At 38.8% G+C, this 17,285-nt stretch overlaps 2 protein-coding genes across 2 annotated transcripts; one reads left to right on the top strand and one right to left on the bottom strand.

Moving 5' to 3' along the window:
* Positions 1–2,267: 2,267 nt before the first annotated feature.
* Positions 2,268–4,215, bottom strand: LOC139737513 (uncharacterized). Its single transcript, XM_071648183.1, has 3 exons — positions 4,184–4,215; positions 3,837–3,977; positions 2,268–2,922 (listed from the first exon to the last, which is right to left on the bottom strand). Exons 1-3 carry the CDS (start codon positions 4,213–4,215, stop codon positions 2,268–2,270), a joined length of 828 nt encoding a protein of 275 aa, XP_071504284.1.
* Positions 4,216–4,254: 39 nt separating this feature from the next.
* LOC139737512 (uncharacterized) lies at positions 4,255–16,202 on the top strand. The gene is made up of 4 exons (XM_071648182.1): positions 4,255–4,266; positions 5,074–5,194; positions 7,532–7,817; positions 15,497–16,202. Exons 1-4 carry the CDS (start codon positions 4,255–4,257, stop codon positions 16,200–16,202), a joined length of 1,125 nt encoding a protein of 374 aa, XP_071504283.1.
* Positions 16,203–17,285: the final 1,083 nt, after the last annotated feature.

Raw genomic sequence — 17,285 nt, 5'->3', positions numbered from 1 at the left:
GTGTTAAGAGGAAAATTTCGGTACCGGGTCGAATCAAAGTCCAGCCAAATAATATGTTCATATCTTTTATGGTATATCATATATCTATATAATCTATGCAGTACACATGTTTATCTTTTACTCTGACACCTTTTGACTGGCTTATATTTTCAACAGGTGTTTCCGGATTATAACCCCCCTAAATGTAATGTGAATCTTCCCATAAGCGATGCCTACCGGTTTGTAACATTATGAGATGTAAGTGACATAGTACATACATCTTAAACATTTTGTTCATCTCGAAAACAAGCTTATATACACAAAGAAAATGACAACAACGGTGACGACTACACTAAAGTTTCTGCTGCAAATGCACGGTAAAGATTGACTTCAGTGATTTCGACAAACCGATTGTAGACTACGGTATATGCAATTTTCTGCACATGACCCATAATCTGCATGTTTCTGAGCCCCCAAGATTTGCTACTCAAATTCAGTGTGATCCTTCATTAAGAATCCTTGGCGATGGTGACACCGTAAAAAGAGGCATCCCACAAGACCGACACTCACAAGTCATACAACCCGCCAGTTCGACATTGAAAAAAAAAAGGTCCATGAGTCAAACAGCCACTAGTCATACAGCCAATGAGTTCGACGCTTTGCTAATAAGGCCCATGAGTTCTACACTAGGTAAAAAATCAGCCCTTTTTCTTCATTATTACATGGGGCGTAATTTGTCGACCTTGTTTGCTTAGTGTCGAACTCATGAGCTGCGTATGGACTCATGGGTGTCGACCTCGTGACGTGCACTCGTCAAAATGCCGTGTGTTATCATGCCGTCCCCTGAAGTAAAGACAAAATACTCTGTCCCTCGGATAGGACATAAAAATAATAGAGGACCCATGCGTGAGAGTGTCAAAGTGCAAAAGATCCCAATAACCCGGTGAAGTACCCCCCCCCCCACCCCACTTTTGAAAGTGTGGCGCCGGCCGTGATACAATTGCAAAAGGATCCAATAGAAGAACAGCTCATTGTAACTTAATATGAACTCTCCATCCTCTTTATATTTCGCAGTATTGTTACCAGTATTAAACTTTGTTACTCAATGTAAATTCTCCAGATCATAATGCACTTTAGAATAATGTTTGGTTGAAGGCAGAATACCACAGAAAGCTAACAACCAGATAAGCGCAAATGAGAAGATAAGAAACAGTACTTGTGAGCTGGCGCTGTGTTGTCGAAAGTATAAATACATAAGAAAAGTGGAATTAAACTCATACAGCTGCTCCTTCAAGACTGAGGTTCGGACATGAATTTATGAAAGTTTAAAATCATAAAATGATATGTCTTTCTTCATTTTCATATCATTGCATTTCCTGCTGAGATTGAATGTCAGCAACTTTATCATGATACTCTGTATCTTGGCGACAGGTTATATAAAGACTACTTTTACCTACCTTGTTTGTTAATTCATCACACGAGTTCATTATCCATTCCTCTTTCTTCTTAATCAATGTCTAGCACCAAAGCTACTAGGTTTGTCTCTTTCCAATGTTATCCAATCAACGAAAAACTGCCTGGATTGTCTCCAATGTGTATTCATTGTATTATCTCAGTCAATTCATAGCTGATTCGTGAACGTATACGTTGTGTCTCATACAAGAGACGTGTGAAATGATGTGTGATGTTTGTGTCAGCGCGGTACCGTTTGCAAACTTGGGCAGGTTGGGACGATGTTTAGACAGATCAAGAAGGTTCTATAGGTGACTATACCTACATCCTTGGAAAGAACACAGCCAGCCTTTCAGTTGGTTAGAGAGGCAACTGGATGACGTCAGAAGTTGACCTGGCTATTCGCCACCGAATTGCAGACAAATTTCATTGATGAGTTGTTGTTGCTTTTGCAACAAATTGCCCTCTTGGTAAAACAGTGGAATTGTCCTTTCTTCCGTTTAGACACAAATACATTTCGCACAAGTACGACGAACCTTTGTGGATATCTTTTTGTCGACCGTAAGGGGGTATCATTGAGATGAAATGACGTGAAGACTTAGATGGGAGGTTCTTCTGCAATTGATGTTCATACAAAATGGTCTCATTATGAAATAGATCATTTTTCAGTCATGCCAACTGTGAAAAACATGACTTATTTTTGAGCAATAATCAGACCACACAGTGCTTGCATGGAATCGAAAAATAATTATCAAAATGAAGGTTTCTTACAGATATCGAAGTAACGCCGTTAAATCATATCCCTCTGGTACACATTACATGTTTGATTGTATAATTTATTTCAAAAGAACCAATTTGTGCCTGTACATTTCTTCATAATACTTCATCACCCTGTCCGAACACCTCACGACATCAGGAGTCAGATGATCACGGTCTGGAAATTTACTTGGTGCGGAAAATTGGCTGCTCCTCATCGCCCTCCCGAAGAAATTGACAGCATCAAGAACGAGGTTATCCCCAGCAGCTTTCCATGACTTGAGAGAATCTGTGGAAGCATCCCACTCAAGGAGTGACTCGCTATAAGGGAGTCCTACAGCTTCACAATACGCTTTCAAATATTCTGCCGGCTTGGTCAGGAGATCATCAGCATCGATCACGATCGGATCGCTATCGATATTTTCTCTGACATACTGCCAGAGGTCGTAGAGCTCCTTCATACAACAACCTGGTGGGAAGAACTTGTCATCGCGTTCGAGATCGTATTTCTTTTCGTCTGCGGCTTCACCAGTTAACTGTCCGAGTCCGGAGAAGTGTTTGTACACTGCCTTTCTATAGGACAGAATATAGCGGAGTGGATGTCGAATGAGAAATGTGTGTTTGAAGCCATCCGGAATAAACTGGTAATAATTTTCAGTGAGTGCGGATCCCATATCCTTGGCAATTACATTCTTGCTCGCCGACATCTCTAACCCTCTTTTCACCGAAGCATACCTGCAGTGGATTTACAAGTTACATTCATAAACTAGAAGTATCGACTATAAAATCATTCATTGGCAAAACAGCTAGATTCCGATCAGAGATGACGAGATGACGTCTTTAGTCTGAATAAAGTATACATGTTTGGAATGTGAACGTCTATATGGGAGCTAAATGCTACAGTGGGCAAGACTTACCCCTCCAACACGAGATCTCGATCTTTTTTGGGATCGCTTATTAAAATTATTGCTGTAAAACATCATATTTTAGCGGCATGACATTTTCGCGAATTGGTGCCGACGGCCTTTTTCACGGCATGAAATTTTCGCGAAGTGCCTCTGGCATTCAATGCACATAGTGTAGACAAGAGCTTTCGCTTGCGTTTTAATTTCGCGAATCTTGGCTACCAAGAAATTTGCGAAATCAAAATGCACGCGAACATTCCTCGTTTTACAGAATATTTATCATTGGGAGCAGTGATTTCAAAAATATTCCAGTTGTCGCATTTGATGCATATGTGTAGGTCAGTAACTGCTGTATCACAAAACAGCCTCCCATCCCAAAGATTTTACAATAAAGCCAAAAATACAAGGAGATATCACTGTTTTTCTCAGTAAACCATAACTATAGACATTTAAGTCCAGAAATAATGTTATTATAACTACTGTTCACATTTTGTATACAGATTAACATTTTAACATTGCTTGTTTCTTTCCCTAATTAAGATTTTTACAACTATTTTGAAACACTAAAGCTGGATTTTTTTGTTTCATCTGCAAAACGGTAAATGATGCCTTTAAAATGTGTAATACAAGTAATGATAAATGAATGCCCAAACCAATGCAATCACCAGCCTTCTGTGTGTGGTGATCCCGGATGGTGACCCGTCTATGCACAGACTAAAACAGAGGTCAGTAAGAACTACTTACGGGAGGCGTTCTGGTTCAAACTTGGTGTGAGCCATGATTTCCAACAATGTTGCTGCCTTCTGGAATGCCTTCTCATTCCCGTCATACTCCGTTGGGATGTCTTCGTTAGTATGGTGTTTGTATTCAATCCTTCCCAAGTTGCTAAGTTTGGGTTTTTTTTTTCAAAGGAATTACACAACACTTCAGAATATCCCTCACATATTTCCTAATTACGAACATGATTACTTTTTGAGTAACATGCCCCGGCTTTCTGGTAGAGGAAAGCTTAGTACTCATTATGAAGGAAAAGTAGAAATAGTTGCGTTCAATTTATATATATAATCATTTCATATTCATGAGAAACTCACGTGGCGAGAAGCTCTTTAGTAATGAGCACCATGTGTCTTGTTTTGTTATGTTTTTTCGATTGGTAATGAGTATGTGTGCACATGTGAGTGTTTGTGAGTGTTTTAGCTGATAATTAAAGAGGTACTACGCATATTTTCCGAAAATGTTATGTGCAATATTTCACTCAAACAATTAAGCTATATAGGACTGGGCGGATTCGTGAGGTCTTGATGGAATACAATGGTACTTCACTATGATAGCCCTCTTCTCGATCGCGTGCACATGGTCTTATGCGAGCCCAGATCTGCTTGCCTCTTCATTGTTCGAACCGTTTAACCGATCTATTGTTCCACACTGATCTACGGGATCGCATCTCCACTCCTCTCTGAGCGAGTTACTTGGATAACAATGAAATGGCTTCCTTTATTTTCTCAAACCACTCTACGCTCATTGGTGCATTAGTTGAACCAATCAGAACGATGCGGGAAACTGGATTTCACCTTCGAGTTTGCACGTTCGTAATAATCGTAATTGATACTCCTGTAACAGCATGTAGCTGGATTTCTGTAATAGGTTATGCCACACCATTATCAATTTGCACGCCAACCTTTCGTCTGTATTTCATCTGTCGTTTCATCGTTAAAAGTGCCGTGCATTGGGTGTCGAAAGAAGTGAAAGGAGAGAGAGAGAGAGAATGGAAGGAGGGTGCACACACAAACAAACACACACACGCACACACAACTACACAGATTATACGGTAGTTGCATAAAATCAAGCTATACTCACAAACATTCAAGACTTCATCTGTGGCTATTAAATATTGTAAGAAATACTAAATGTATAAAATAGTTCCTTTATTGCGATGATTTGACTAACTGACTCATTTGGACAATATATTATTTGATTACAGATATGCAAAACGGACTGGTTATACGTTACTGCCTTCACCCAGAACCACAGCAAGCTCTTCATGCAGGATGGAGTTCACTTCAACGAGGCAGGCATGCTGAGGTACTTCCGCACCATCAGAGGCGCCGTGATGAAAGCTTACAAGATGGACTAAAATCAGAGATTTTACTACGTGCGACTCACATTATGTGGATGCTCGACGACTGCAGTTTACTTTTCATGGGCTGAAACTGTGGACTTTTTATCTATGTGCATTTGTAATTTATGTTTTGTAACAGCATGTTGCTGGATTTCTGTAATAAAGTATATTATGCCACTTACAAATAACGTTTTATCTGTCTATGTATCTGTCATTGCTTGTCAAAGGATGTGATCGAAGAGAGAGAGAGTGTGTGTGGAACAAAGACTCACGTACACAAACACAGCATACTCACACACAATCAACAGCTACACAGACTACAGTACAACTACACTTTCATAATTTTAATAACAAGCTACTCACTTAACTTTCTTTATGAAATATTTAAAAAACAATGATGATAATAATAAGGTACTATTTATTCATGGTACCCTCTTCGATGTTGCCACTGCTATAGCCTACCATTACCTAGAGTTGCCAGGTCCCCATTTATACACCTAAGTTAAGAGGGACATGGTGGGTACAAAAAAACCTTGTCCAATGACTGGGAGGGGTTGTATCCACTTTATACCACAGCGCTCCCACAAGATGTATAATAAAATATTACGTTTCTTTATTGGATGAATTGAGTAAGACAAATTGGAATCCATACAAAATATCATTTAGATTAGTTGAGTAAGTCGCGAAAATTAGGCTTCATAGCTTCCTGTACTATGGTTACATACATAACAGCAAAGGATACGGCTGTTGTGTAAATTTTAGAATTCGTCATGTGAATACTACTAGCCGACAACATTCACGCTCTACATATACAGAACGGACAGTTACAGTAAAGTTTATTTTACTTCTTTTAATGATCTAGGCAAACGGGGCATAACATGATTTTGACGTACGCAATGATCAAAACTCGCAATTAATACTATAGTATAGAAAATGTATAATGCAAGCACTCGGTGTACTTGTGCTTATATTTTATATAGATATATCCCAACTGTCAGCAAACCACTTTTGATATATTTCCAGTTTATTCCAAACCTATTTTGTTTCAATCATAATTTTTCTATGGGCACAGCATGTATGTAATCTTGCATTTATTCTGTATCAGTTTCATTGATCTCTCTGTCACAATCCTCTCAAGTGCACATTAGATACATTTCAAATTGAAATTCAAATTGAAATTCAAATGATTTTATTTCGAACTGTTTAAACAATCTATTGTTCCACGCTGGTCCACGGGATCGCATCTCCACTCCTCTCCGAGCGAGTTGACTAGATAACAATGGGATGGCTTCCCCTATTGTGTCAAACCACTCTACGCTCATTGGTGCATTAGTGTTACCAATCAGAACGATGGCGGGAAACTGGATTTCACCTTCGAGTTTGTACGTTCGTAACTGATTCTCCTGTAACAGCATGTCGCTGGATTTCTGTAATAAGCTTTGCCACACCATTATCAATTTGCACGCCAACTTTTCGTCTGTATTTCATCTCGTTTCATAGTTAAAAGTGCCGTGCAGTGGGTGTCGAAAGATGTGAAAGAAGAGAGAGAGAGAGAAAAAAAAAGTATGGAACGGGGTGCACACACAAAAAACACACACAAACAAACACACACACGCGTACACAACGACACAGACTACGGTGGTTGCATAATATCAAGCGACACACAAACATTCAAGGCTTCATCTGTGGATATGAAATATTATAGAAAAATAGTAAATATATGAAAATATATTAACGGGTGCGTTATATATCCCGAGCGTATCACATCACCAATAGTACCCACAACACACACACACACACACACACACACACACACACACATACACACACATACACATGCTAATGTGTTTAAAAGGTACAATAATCTTCGTTGTCACTTATTTTCCAGTAAAACGGGTGCATGTGAAGTTTTCAGATATATGAGTCAAGATTCTTTAATTGGTCCACGTCACTGTCCATCGTAAGTAAATAAATAAGTAAATATATATACAAATATGTATATATATATATATATATATATATACATACACATATGTGGGTGTGTATGTGTGTGTTCGTGTGCGTGTATATATGTATGTAATATATATAGATATACATGTTTTCTAGTGTAAATATTCAATTAAAATAATTTCGGTGTACATAATACCATGAAGCTCGCAAACAATACATAAATGCATTATTGTAAACACTCGAAGTTGAAAACTTTGTGAATTTAGCCGTGCAGAACTTAAGGAGCCACACAAACGAGCACTATAAACGAATTGTAACAATATCAATAAATCCATTAGTTTTCTCGGCTCTAACGATCTCTGCGAACTAGGTGCAACCACCGAATCCACAGTCACCGCTCTCCTAGATCTTGCCCTCCGCGTAGCTCGCATTCCTGGAGTCCGTCACGTAATCGTATGCGGCATCATCCCCCGGCTCTTCGTCCCCAAGTGGAAGACCAACTTCAACGCAGCCGTGCACGACACCAACCGACTCCTCGCCAAGTTCCTGGAAAACTTACCCAACGTCCACTTCTGGCGGCATCGCGCCTTCACCCAGAACCACAGCAAGCTCTTCATGCAGGATGGAGTTCACTTCAACGAGGTAGGCATGCTGAGGTACTTCCGCACCATCAGAGGCGCCGTGATGAAAGCTTACAAGATGGATTAAAATTAGAGATTTTACTACGTGCGACTCAAATTATGTGGATGCTCGACCACTGCAGTTTACTTTTCATGGGCTGGAACTGTGGACTTTTTATCTATGTGCATTGTACATTTGTAATTTATGTTTTGTAACAGCATGTTGCTGGATTTCTGTAATAAAGTATATTATGCCACTTACAAATCACGTTTTATCTGTCTATGTATCTGTCATTGCTTGTCAAAGGATGTGATCGAAGAGAGAGAGAGAGAGTGTGTGTGGAACAAAGACTCACGTACACAAACACAGCATACTCACACACACACGCAACAACTACACAGACTACAGTACAAATGCACTTTCATAATTTTAATAACAAGCGACTCACTTAACTTTCTTTATTAAATATTTAAAAAACAAACCGAAGTTGAGAGGGACATGGTGGGTAAAAAAACCTTGTCCAGTGACTGGGAGGGGGTTCATACAAAGACTTTTACATACACACACATTCATGCACCACATTTACATACTGAACACAGTAAAGATTTTAGATTGTTATGAATTTCTCAGTGTAACATTGTTTGCAATAAATAATGGTTCGTGGTTGCTTCATTAATTACATCTATATGACTATGCATGTTATGATAATCATTATGGTGTAGAACATCGACGTTCAAGATACCCGTGGTATTTTTTTTTCCACCAAAGCAAAGAAAGGTGTTTTTTTTTTTCCAAAGGAATTACACAACACTTCAGAAATTCCCTCACATATTTCCTAATTACGAACATGATTACTTTTTGAGTAACATACCCCTGCTTTCTGGTAGAGGAAAGCTTAGTACTCATTATGAAGGAAAAGTAGAAATAGTTGCGTTGAGTTTATATATATAATCATTTCATATTCATGAGAAACTCACGTGGCGAGAAGCTCTTTAGTGATGAGCACCATGTGTCTTTTTTTCGATTGGTAATGAGTATGTGTGCACATGTGAGTGTTTGTGAGTGTTTTAGCTGATAATTAAAGAGGTACTACGCATGATTTCCGAAAATGTTATGTGCAATATTTCAATTAAACAATTAAGCTATATAGGACTGGGCGGATTCGTGAGGTCTTGATGGAATACAATGGTACTTCACTATGATAGCCCTCTTCTCGATCGCGTGCCATGGTCTTATGCGAACCCAGATCTGCTTGCCTCTTCATTGTTCGAACCGTTTAACCGATCTATTGTTCCACTCTGATCTACGGGATCGCATCTCCACTCCTCTCTGAGCGAGTTACTTGGATAACAATGAAATGGTTTCCTTTATTTTCTCAAACCACTCTACGCTCATTGGTGCATTAGTTTAACCAATCAGTACAATGCGGGAAACTGGATTTCACTATCGAGTTTGTACGTTCGTATGTATAGTTGATACTCATGTAACAGCATGTAGCTGGATTTCTGTAATAAGTTATGCCACACCATTATCAATTTGCACGCCAACCTTTCGTCTGTATTTCATCTGTCGTTTCATCGTTAAAAGTGCCGTGCATTGGGTGTCGAAAGAAGTGAAAGGAGAGAGAGAGAAAAAAAAAGAATGGAAGGAGGGTGCACACACAAACAAACACACATACGCATACACAACTACACAGACAATACGGTAGTTGCATAAAATCAAGCTATTCACAAACTTTAGAGCCTTCATCTGTGGCTATCAAATATTGTAAGAAATACTAAATGTATAAAATAGTTTCCTTATTGCGATGATTTGACTTCCTGACTCATTTGGACAATATATTATTTGATTACAGATATGTAAAACGGACTGGTACGTTACTAGTATATAAACTATAGGTGATGTGAAATGTATCCCCGAGCGTATCACAACATCACCAATAGCACCCCGGCATCACATACATACACATACCAAATTATGTTTAAACAGTACAAGAATCTCCGTTGTCACTTGTTTTCCAGTAAAACGGGTGCATGTTAAGTTTTCAGACAAATGAGTAAACAAATGAGTAAACGAAGTTGAGAGGGACATGGTGGGTAAAAAAACCTTGTCCAGTGACTGGGAGGGGGTTCATACAAAGACTTTTACATACACACACATTCATGCACCACATTTACATACTGAACACAGTAAAGATTTTAGATTGTTATGAATTTCGTCAGTGTAACATTGTTTGCAATAAATAATGGTTCTTGGCTGCTTCATTAATTACATCTATATGACTATGCATGTTATGATAATCATTATGGTGTAGAACATCGACGTTCAAGATACCCGTGGTATTTTTTTCCACCAAAGCAAAGAAAGTTTGGTTTGTTTTTTTCAAAGGAATTACACAACACTTCAGAAATTCCCTCACATATTTCCTAATTACGAACATGATTACTTTTTGAGTAACATGCCCCTGCTTTCTGGTAGAGGAAAGCTTAGTACTCATTATGAAGGAAAAGTAGAAATAGTTGCGTTGACTTTATAATCATTTCATATTCATGAGAAACTCACGTGGCGAGAAGCTCTTTAGTGATGAGCACCATGTGTCTTTTTTTCGATTGGTAATGAGTATGTGTGCACATGTGAGTGTTTGTGAGTGTTTTAGCTGATAATTAAAGAGGTACTACGCATGATTTCCGAAAATGTTATGTGCAATATTTCAATTAAACAATTAAGCTATATAGGACTGGGCGAATTCGTGAAGTCTTGATGGAATACAATGGTACTTCACTGTGATAGCCCTCTTCGCGATCGCGTGCCATGGTCTTATGCGAAACCAGATCTGCTTGCCTCTTCATTGTTCGAACCGTTTAACCGATCTATTGTTCCACTCTGATCCACGGAATCGCATCTCCACTTCTCTCTGAGCGAGTTACTTGGATAACAATGAAATGGCTTCCTTTATTTTCTCAAACCACTCTACGCTCATTGGTGCATTAGTTGAACCAATCAGTACGATGCGGGAAACTGGATTTCACCATCGAGTTTGTACGTTCGTAATTGATACTCCTGTAACAGCGTGTCGCTGGATTTCTGTAATAAGTTATGACACACCATTATCAATTTGCACGCCAACCATTCGTCTGTATTTCATCTGTCGTTTCATCGTTAAAAGTGCCATGCATTGGGTGTCGAAAGAAGTGAAAGGAGAGAGAGAGAGAGAGACGAAAAAAAGAGAGAAAAGAATGGAAGGAGGGTAAACACACAAACACACACACGCGTACACAACTACACAGACTACGGTAGTTGCATAAAATCAACCTACTCACAAACATTCAAGCCTTCATCTGTGGCTATGAAATATTGTAAAAAATACTAAATGTATAAAATAGTTTCTTTATTGCGATGATTTGACTAATTGACTCATTTGGACAGTATATTACTAGTATTTGATTACAGATCTGCAAAACGGACTGGTACGTTACTAGTATATAAACTATAGGTGATGTGAAATGTATCCCCGAGCGTATCACAACATCACCAATAGTATACCCCCGGCACACACACATGCACATACTAATGACTGTGTTTAAAAGGTACAAGAATCTTCGTTGTCACTTGTTTTCCAGTGAAACGGGTGCATGTTAAGTTTTCAGACAAATGAGTAAATGCCCCACGTCACTGTCCGACGCAAATAAATAAATGAATGAATAAATAATGTGTGTGTGTGTGTATGTGCGTGTGCGTGAATATATATATATATATATATATATATAGGGTATATATATTCACGCACACGCACATACACATACATATAATATATATACATGTATATTCTCACAGTTGCACATAATTAAAACACATTCATGCACGTACAAACGCGCAAATATATTATTCACATATTTTGTACAAAGAATTTTTTTCTTACACACACATCCATGCACGCACGTTCACAAACACGGTAGATTTAAATCATCATGAATAATTTTGTCAGTGTAACCTTGTTTGCAATAAACAATGGTTTCGTGGTTGCTTTATTTATTATATCTATATGTATGCATATTACTATATTGAGTAGGATATCGTCGTTCAAGATACCGATGGTGTTTTTTTTTTTACACCATAAACAAAGGGGATTTTTTAAAGGAATTACGCAACTTTAGAAAATTCCCTCACACATTCCCTCGTTACGGATATGATTACTTTATGAGTAACATGCCCCTGCTTTCTGATAGAGGTAAGCCATTTGCTCATTATGAAGGAAAAAGTGGACATAACTGCGTTGAATTCATATAATCATTTCATACTCATGGGAAACCCAAATGGCACGAAGCTCTTAGAGATGGGCCCTGTTGGTCTTGGTTTTGTTTTTGTTTTGTTTGTTTCATGTTTATATTTGTGTACCATTCTTTATAACAGAAAATGAGAATTATCTGAACAAATGGGCATATAATTATTAAGAAACATGACCGTATCCCCGAGCGTATCACATAAATATCACCAAAAGTACAACCCCACGCACACACACATACTAACGAACATATACACATACACCTACTAAAGTGTTTAAAAGGTACAAGAATCTTTGTTGTCACTTACGTTCCAGTAAAACGGGTGCATGTGAAGTTTTCAGACAATTAATATTCAAAATACTTTAATTGATCCACGTCACTGTCCAATGTAAATGAATAAATTGGTATATATATATATATATATATATATATATGTGTGTGTGTGTATGCGCGCGCGCGTGTATAAATATTTATATGCATTGTATAATTTAGCGTGAGTATTTAATGAAAAGTGACTTCGATGTACATATGACAAAGCTCGTAAAGAATATATACTGACATAAATGCATTATTGTAAACACTTGAAGTTGAAAATTTTGTAAATTGAGCCTTGAGGAAGTTAAGAAGACACACAAAAAAGAGGACTACAAACGAATTGTAACGATACAATATCAATACATCTAATTTATCAATGCTCAAATGTAGTATGTTTATCTGTTATAAAGCTCTATTTTCACTGCAAGCAAACCACTGCTAATATCTTACAAGTTCATCCAATATTATTGTGTTCCAAGCCCCATGCAACATTACCTTATTTTTCTACAGGCACAGTTTGCAAGTATATTGTAATCTTTGGTTTATTCTGTATCAGTTTCATTGATCTCTCAATCACAATGCTCACAATTGCACATTATAAAAACACATACATGCACGTACACATGCGCAAACATAATGTAATACATGTATTCACATATTTATACAAAGACTTTTGCATACACACATATTCATGCACTACGTTTACATACACGGTAAAGATGTCATGTCACGGTAAAAATTGTCATGAATTGTGACAGCGTAACCTTGTTTGCAATAAATAATGGTTTCATGGTTGCTTTATTAAACACAATGCTTAATCGGGTAAAAAACGCTCTGCCCGAGCCAACCCGATTATGCGGAGAGTACTGTATATCTTTCTGTATGCATGTTATGATATCGACGTTCAAGATACCGGCGGTAGCTTTCTATTTATACCATAAGCAAAGGATATTGATTTTTTAAAGGAATTGCACAACACTTCAGAAAATTCCCTCACACATTCCCTCGTAACGGACATGATTACTTTATGAGTAACATGCCCCTGCTTTCTGATTGAGGAAAGCCAAGTGCTCATTATGAAGGAAAAGTAGAAATAATTGCGTTGCATTTATATGATATAATCGTTTCATACTCATGAGAAACCCACGTGGCGAGAAGCTCTTAGAGATGAGCACTGAGTGTCTTGTTTTTGTTTTTGTTTTTTTATTGGGATTTGAGTATGTGTGCACATGTGAGTGTGTGTGTGTGTGTGTGTGTTTGTGTGTGTGTGAGTGTTTGTTCCTGTTTTAGCTGATAATTAAAAAGGTACATGTACTACGCATGATTTCCGAAAATGTAATGTGCAATATTTCACTTAAACAATTAAGCTATAGGACAGGGGGAATTTGTGAAGTATTGATGGAATACATGTACTTCACTATGATAGCCCTCTTCTCGATCGAGTGCCATGGTCTTTATACACGAACCCAGATCTGCTTGCCCCTTCATTGTTCGAACCGTTTAACCGATCTATTGTTCCACTCTGATCCACGGGATCGCATCTCCACTCCTCTCTGAGCGAGTTACTTGGATAACAATGAAATGGTTTCCTTTATTTTGTCAAACCACTCTACGCTCATTGGTGCATTAGTTCAACCAATCAGAACGATGCGGGAAACTGGATTTCACCATCGAGTTTGTACGTTCGTAATTGATACTCCTGTAACAGCATGTCGCTGGATTTCTGTAATGAGTTATGCCACACCATTATCAATTTGCACGCCAACCTTTCGTCTGTATTTCAGCTGTCGTTTCATCGTTAAAAGTGCCGTGCATTGGGTGTCGAAAGAAGTGAAAGGAGAGAGAGAGAGAGAGAGAGAGAGAGAAGAATGGAAGGAGGGTAAACACACAAACAAACACACACACGTATACACAACTACACAGACTATACGGTAGTTGCATAAAATCAAGCTACTCACAAACATTCAAGCCTTCATCTGTGGCTATTAAATATTGTAAAAAATACTAAATGTATAAAATAGTTTCTTTATTGCGATGATTTGACTAACTGACTCATTTGGACAATATATTATTTGATTACAGATATGCAAAACGGACTGGTACATTACTAGTATATAAACTATAGGTGATGTGAAATGTATCCCCGAGCGTATCACAACATCACCAATAGTACCCCGGCACACACACATTCACATACTAATGTGTTTAAAAGATACAAGAATATTCGTTGTCACTTGTTTTCCAATAAAACGGGTGCATGTTAAGTTTTCAGACAAATGGGTAAATGCCCTACGCCACTGTCCGACGTAAAATAAATAAATAGATAAATAAATAAATATGTATATATATATATATATATATATATATATATATATATAATGTGTGTGTGTAAGTGTGTATGTGCGTGTGCGTGAATATATGTATATATATAATATATAAAGTATATATATATATATACTTAATAGGGGACATAATTGCGTTGAATTTATATAATCATTTCATACTCATGGGAAACCCAAATGGCACGAAGCTCTTAGAGATGGGCAGTGTGGGTCTTGGTTTTGTTTTTGTTTTGTTTGTTTGTTTGTTTTTTTATTGGTATTTGAGTATGTGTGCACGTGACAGTGTGTGTGTGTGTGTGAGTGTTTGTGCGTGTTTTTAGCTGATAATTAAGAGGTACTACGCATGATTTCCGAAAATGTAATGTGCAATATTTCAGTTAAACAAGCTAAAGGACTGGGCGAATTCGTGAAGTCTTGATGGAATACTTCACTATGATAGTCCTCTTCTCAATTGCCAGCCATAGTCTTACACGAACCCAGATCTGCTGCCCCTCTATTGTCCGAACCGTTTAAGCGATCTATTGTTCCACGCTGGTCCGCGGGATCGCATCCCTGCCCCTCTCCAAGCGAGTTAATTAGATAACAATGGGATGGCTTCCCTTATTCTGTCAAAGTCTACGCTCATTGGTGCATTAGTTAAACCAATCAGATAAATGGCGCGAAATTGGATTTCACCTTCGAGTTGTGTTTAAATAGCTGAGAGTTTATGGCGATTTCGATCAAACTTATCCAGAACCTCCAACAAGATTGACCTGCTATCATCATTGACATCAGTCTCCGCCATCGAACAGCACATCGAGAACTCTACACCCAGCTTCTCCCGCTACATCCTCGAGTTCAAACCCAAGTCGTCACGATGTCGACTGGAAGCTCAACTGGAAGCTGCGAGTCCGATCGCGAACCACCTGTCGTCTTGGTCCTCGGACACAGCTACATTGGCAGCCTCAACAGCTTCATCGAGCGGGACCCAGCCCGAAGCAACCTGGCTCTAGAGAAGTCTTCTGTCCTCGCCTTTCTTCACGACGTCGGATATACCCAGCCTGGTAACGTCTTCTCAGCCTCATCTCATCTCGATCTCGTGTGGGAGCTGTCGCCCGACGCCGTGGTCATCGATCTCGGCTCTAACGATCTCTGCGAGCTAGTTGCAACCACCGAATCCACAGTCACCGCTCTCCTAGATCTTGCCCTCCGCATAGCTCGCATTCCTGGAGTCCGTCACGTCATCGTGTGCGGCATCATCCCCCGGCTCTTCGTCCCCAAGTGGAAGACCAACTTCAACGCAGCCGTGCACGACACCAACCGACTCCTCGCCAAGTTCCTGGAAAACTTACCCAACGTCCACTTCTGGCGGCATCGCGCCTTCACCCAGAACCACAGCAAGCTCTTCATGCAGGATGGAGTTCACTTCAACGAGGCAGGCATGCTGAGGTACTTCCGCACCATCAGAGGCGCCGTGATGAAAGCTTACAAGATGGACTAAAATCAGACTCACATAATATGTGGATGTTCGACGACTGCAGTTTACTGTTCATGGGCTGGAACTGTGGACTTTTTATCTATGTGCATTGTACATTTTTTATTCATGTTTTGTAACAGCATGTTGCTGGATTTCTGTAATAAAGTATATCATGCCACTTAAAAATTACGTTTTATCTGTCTATTTATCTGTTAGTGCTTGTCAAAGTATGCGATCGAAGAGAGAGAGTGTGTGTATGTGTGTGTGGAACTAAGGCTCACGTACAGAAACACACATACTCACACACACACGCAACAACTACACAGAAGTTGAAAGTACAGTACAACAGTTACTGCACTTTCATAATAACAAGTGACTCACTTAACTTTCTTTATGAAATATATAAAAAAGCAATGATGATAATAATAAGGTGTTACTTATCCGTGGTAGCCTTTTCGATGTTCCCACTGCTATAGCCTACCATTACCTAGAGTTGCCAGGCCCCCATTTATGCACCTAAGTTGAGAGGGACATGGTGGGTAAAAAAATCTTGTCCAATGACTGAGAGGGAGTTGTATCCACTTTATACCACAGCGCCCCCACCAGATGTATAATGAAATATTACGTTTATTTATTGGACGAATTGAGTAAGATAAGTTGGAATCCATACAAAATGTTATTCAAATTAGTTGGGTAAGTCGAAAAATTGGCTTCATAGCTTCCTGTACTATGGTTACATACATAACAGCAAAGGATACGGCTGCTGTGTAAATTTTAGAATTCCTCATGTGAATAGTACTAGTTGACAACATTCGATCACGCTCTATCTATGCAGAACGGGCAGTTACAGTATAGTTTATTATACCTCTAGGGTAATTGTGTGTGCTTCTTTTTTATTCTTTTCGCAATCTAGGCAAACGGGGCATAAAATGATTTTGATATACGCAATGATCAAAACTCGCAATGAACACGAGTACAGTGAAGTCTTGATGTAATACTTAACTATGATAGTCCTCTTCTCGATCGCGTGCCATGGTTCTCCACGAATCCAGATCTGCTCGCCCCTCAATAATTGTCCTAACCGTGTAAGCGATCTATTGTTCTACG

Source organism: Diadema antillarum, unplaced genomic scaffold (genome assembly GCF_040938485.1).
Source record: "Diadema antillarum isolate AM-2024a unplaced genomic scaffold, OU_Dant_1.0 seq00000694_RagTag, whole genome shotgun sequence".
Taxonomy (NCBI): Eukaryota; Metazoa; Echinodermata; class Echinoidea; order Diadematoida; family Diadematidae; genus Diadema; species Diadema antillarum.
This window is presented reverse-complemented; position numbering and strand designations above follow the sequence as displayed.

What these genes read in the sequence shown, in the direction of transcription:
- LOC139737513 (XM_071648183.1), bottom strand. Translation starts at nt 4,215, where the DNA reads ATGGTGCTCATTACTAAAGAGCTTCTCGCCAC. An exon ending in ACTAAAGAGCTTCTCGCCAC is followed by an intron (nt 3,978 to 4,183) that starts GTGAGTTTCTCA and finishes ACCCAAACTTAG; the next exon opens with CAACTTGGGAAGGATTGAAT. An exon ending in TTTGAACCAGAACGCCTCCC is followed by an intron (nt 2,923 to 3,836) that starts GTAAGTAGTTCT and finishes AATCCACTGCAG; the next exon opens with GTATGCTTCGGTGAAAAGAG.
- LOC139737512 (XM_071648182.1), top strand. An exon ending in GTACTTCCGCACCATCAGAG is followed by an intron (nt 5,195 to 7,531) that starts GCGCCGTGATGA and finishes TCTGCGAACTAG; the next exon opens with GTGCAACCACCGAATCCACA. An exon ending in AACGAGGTAGGCATGCTGAG is followed by an intron (nt 7,818 to 15,496) that starts GTACTTCCGCAC and finishes CATTGACATCAG; the next exon opens with TCTCCGCCATCGAACAGCAC.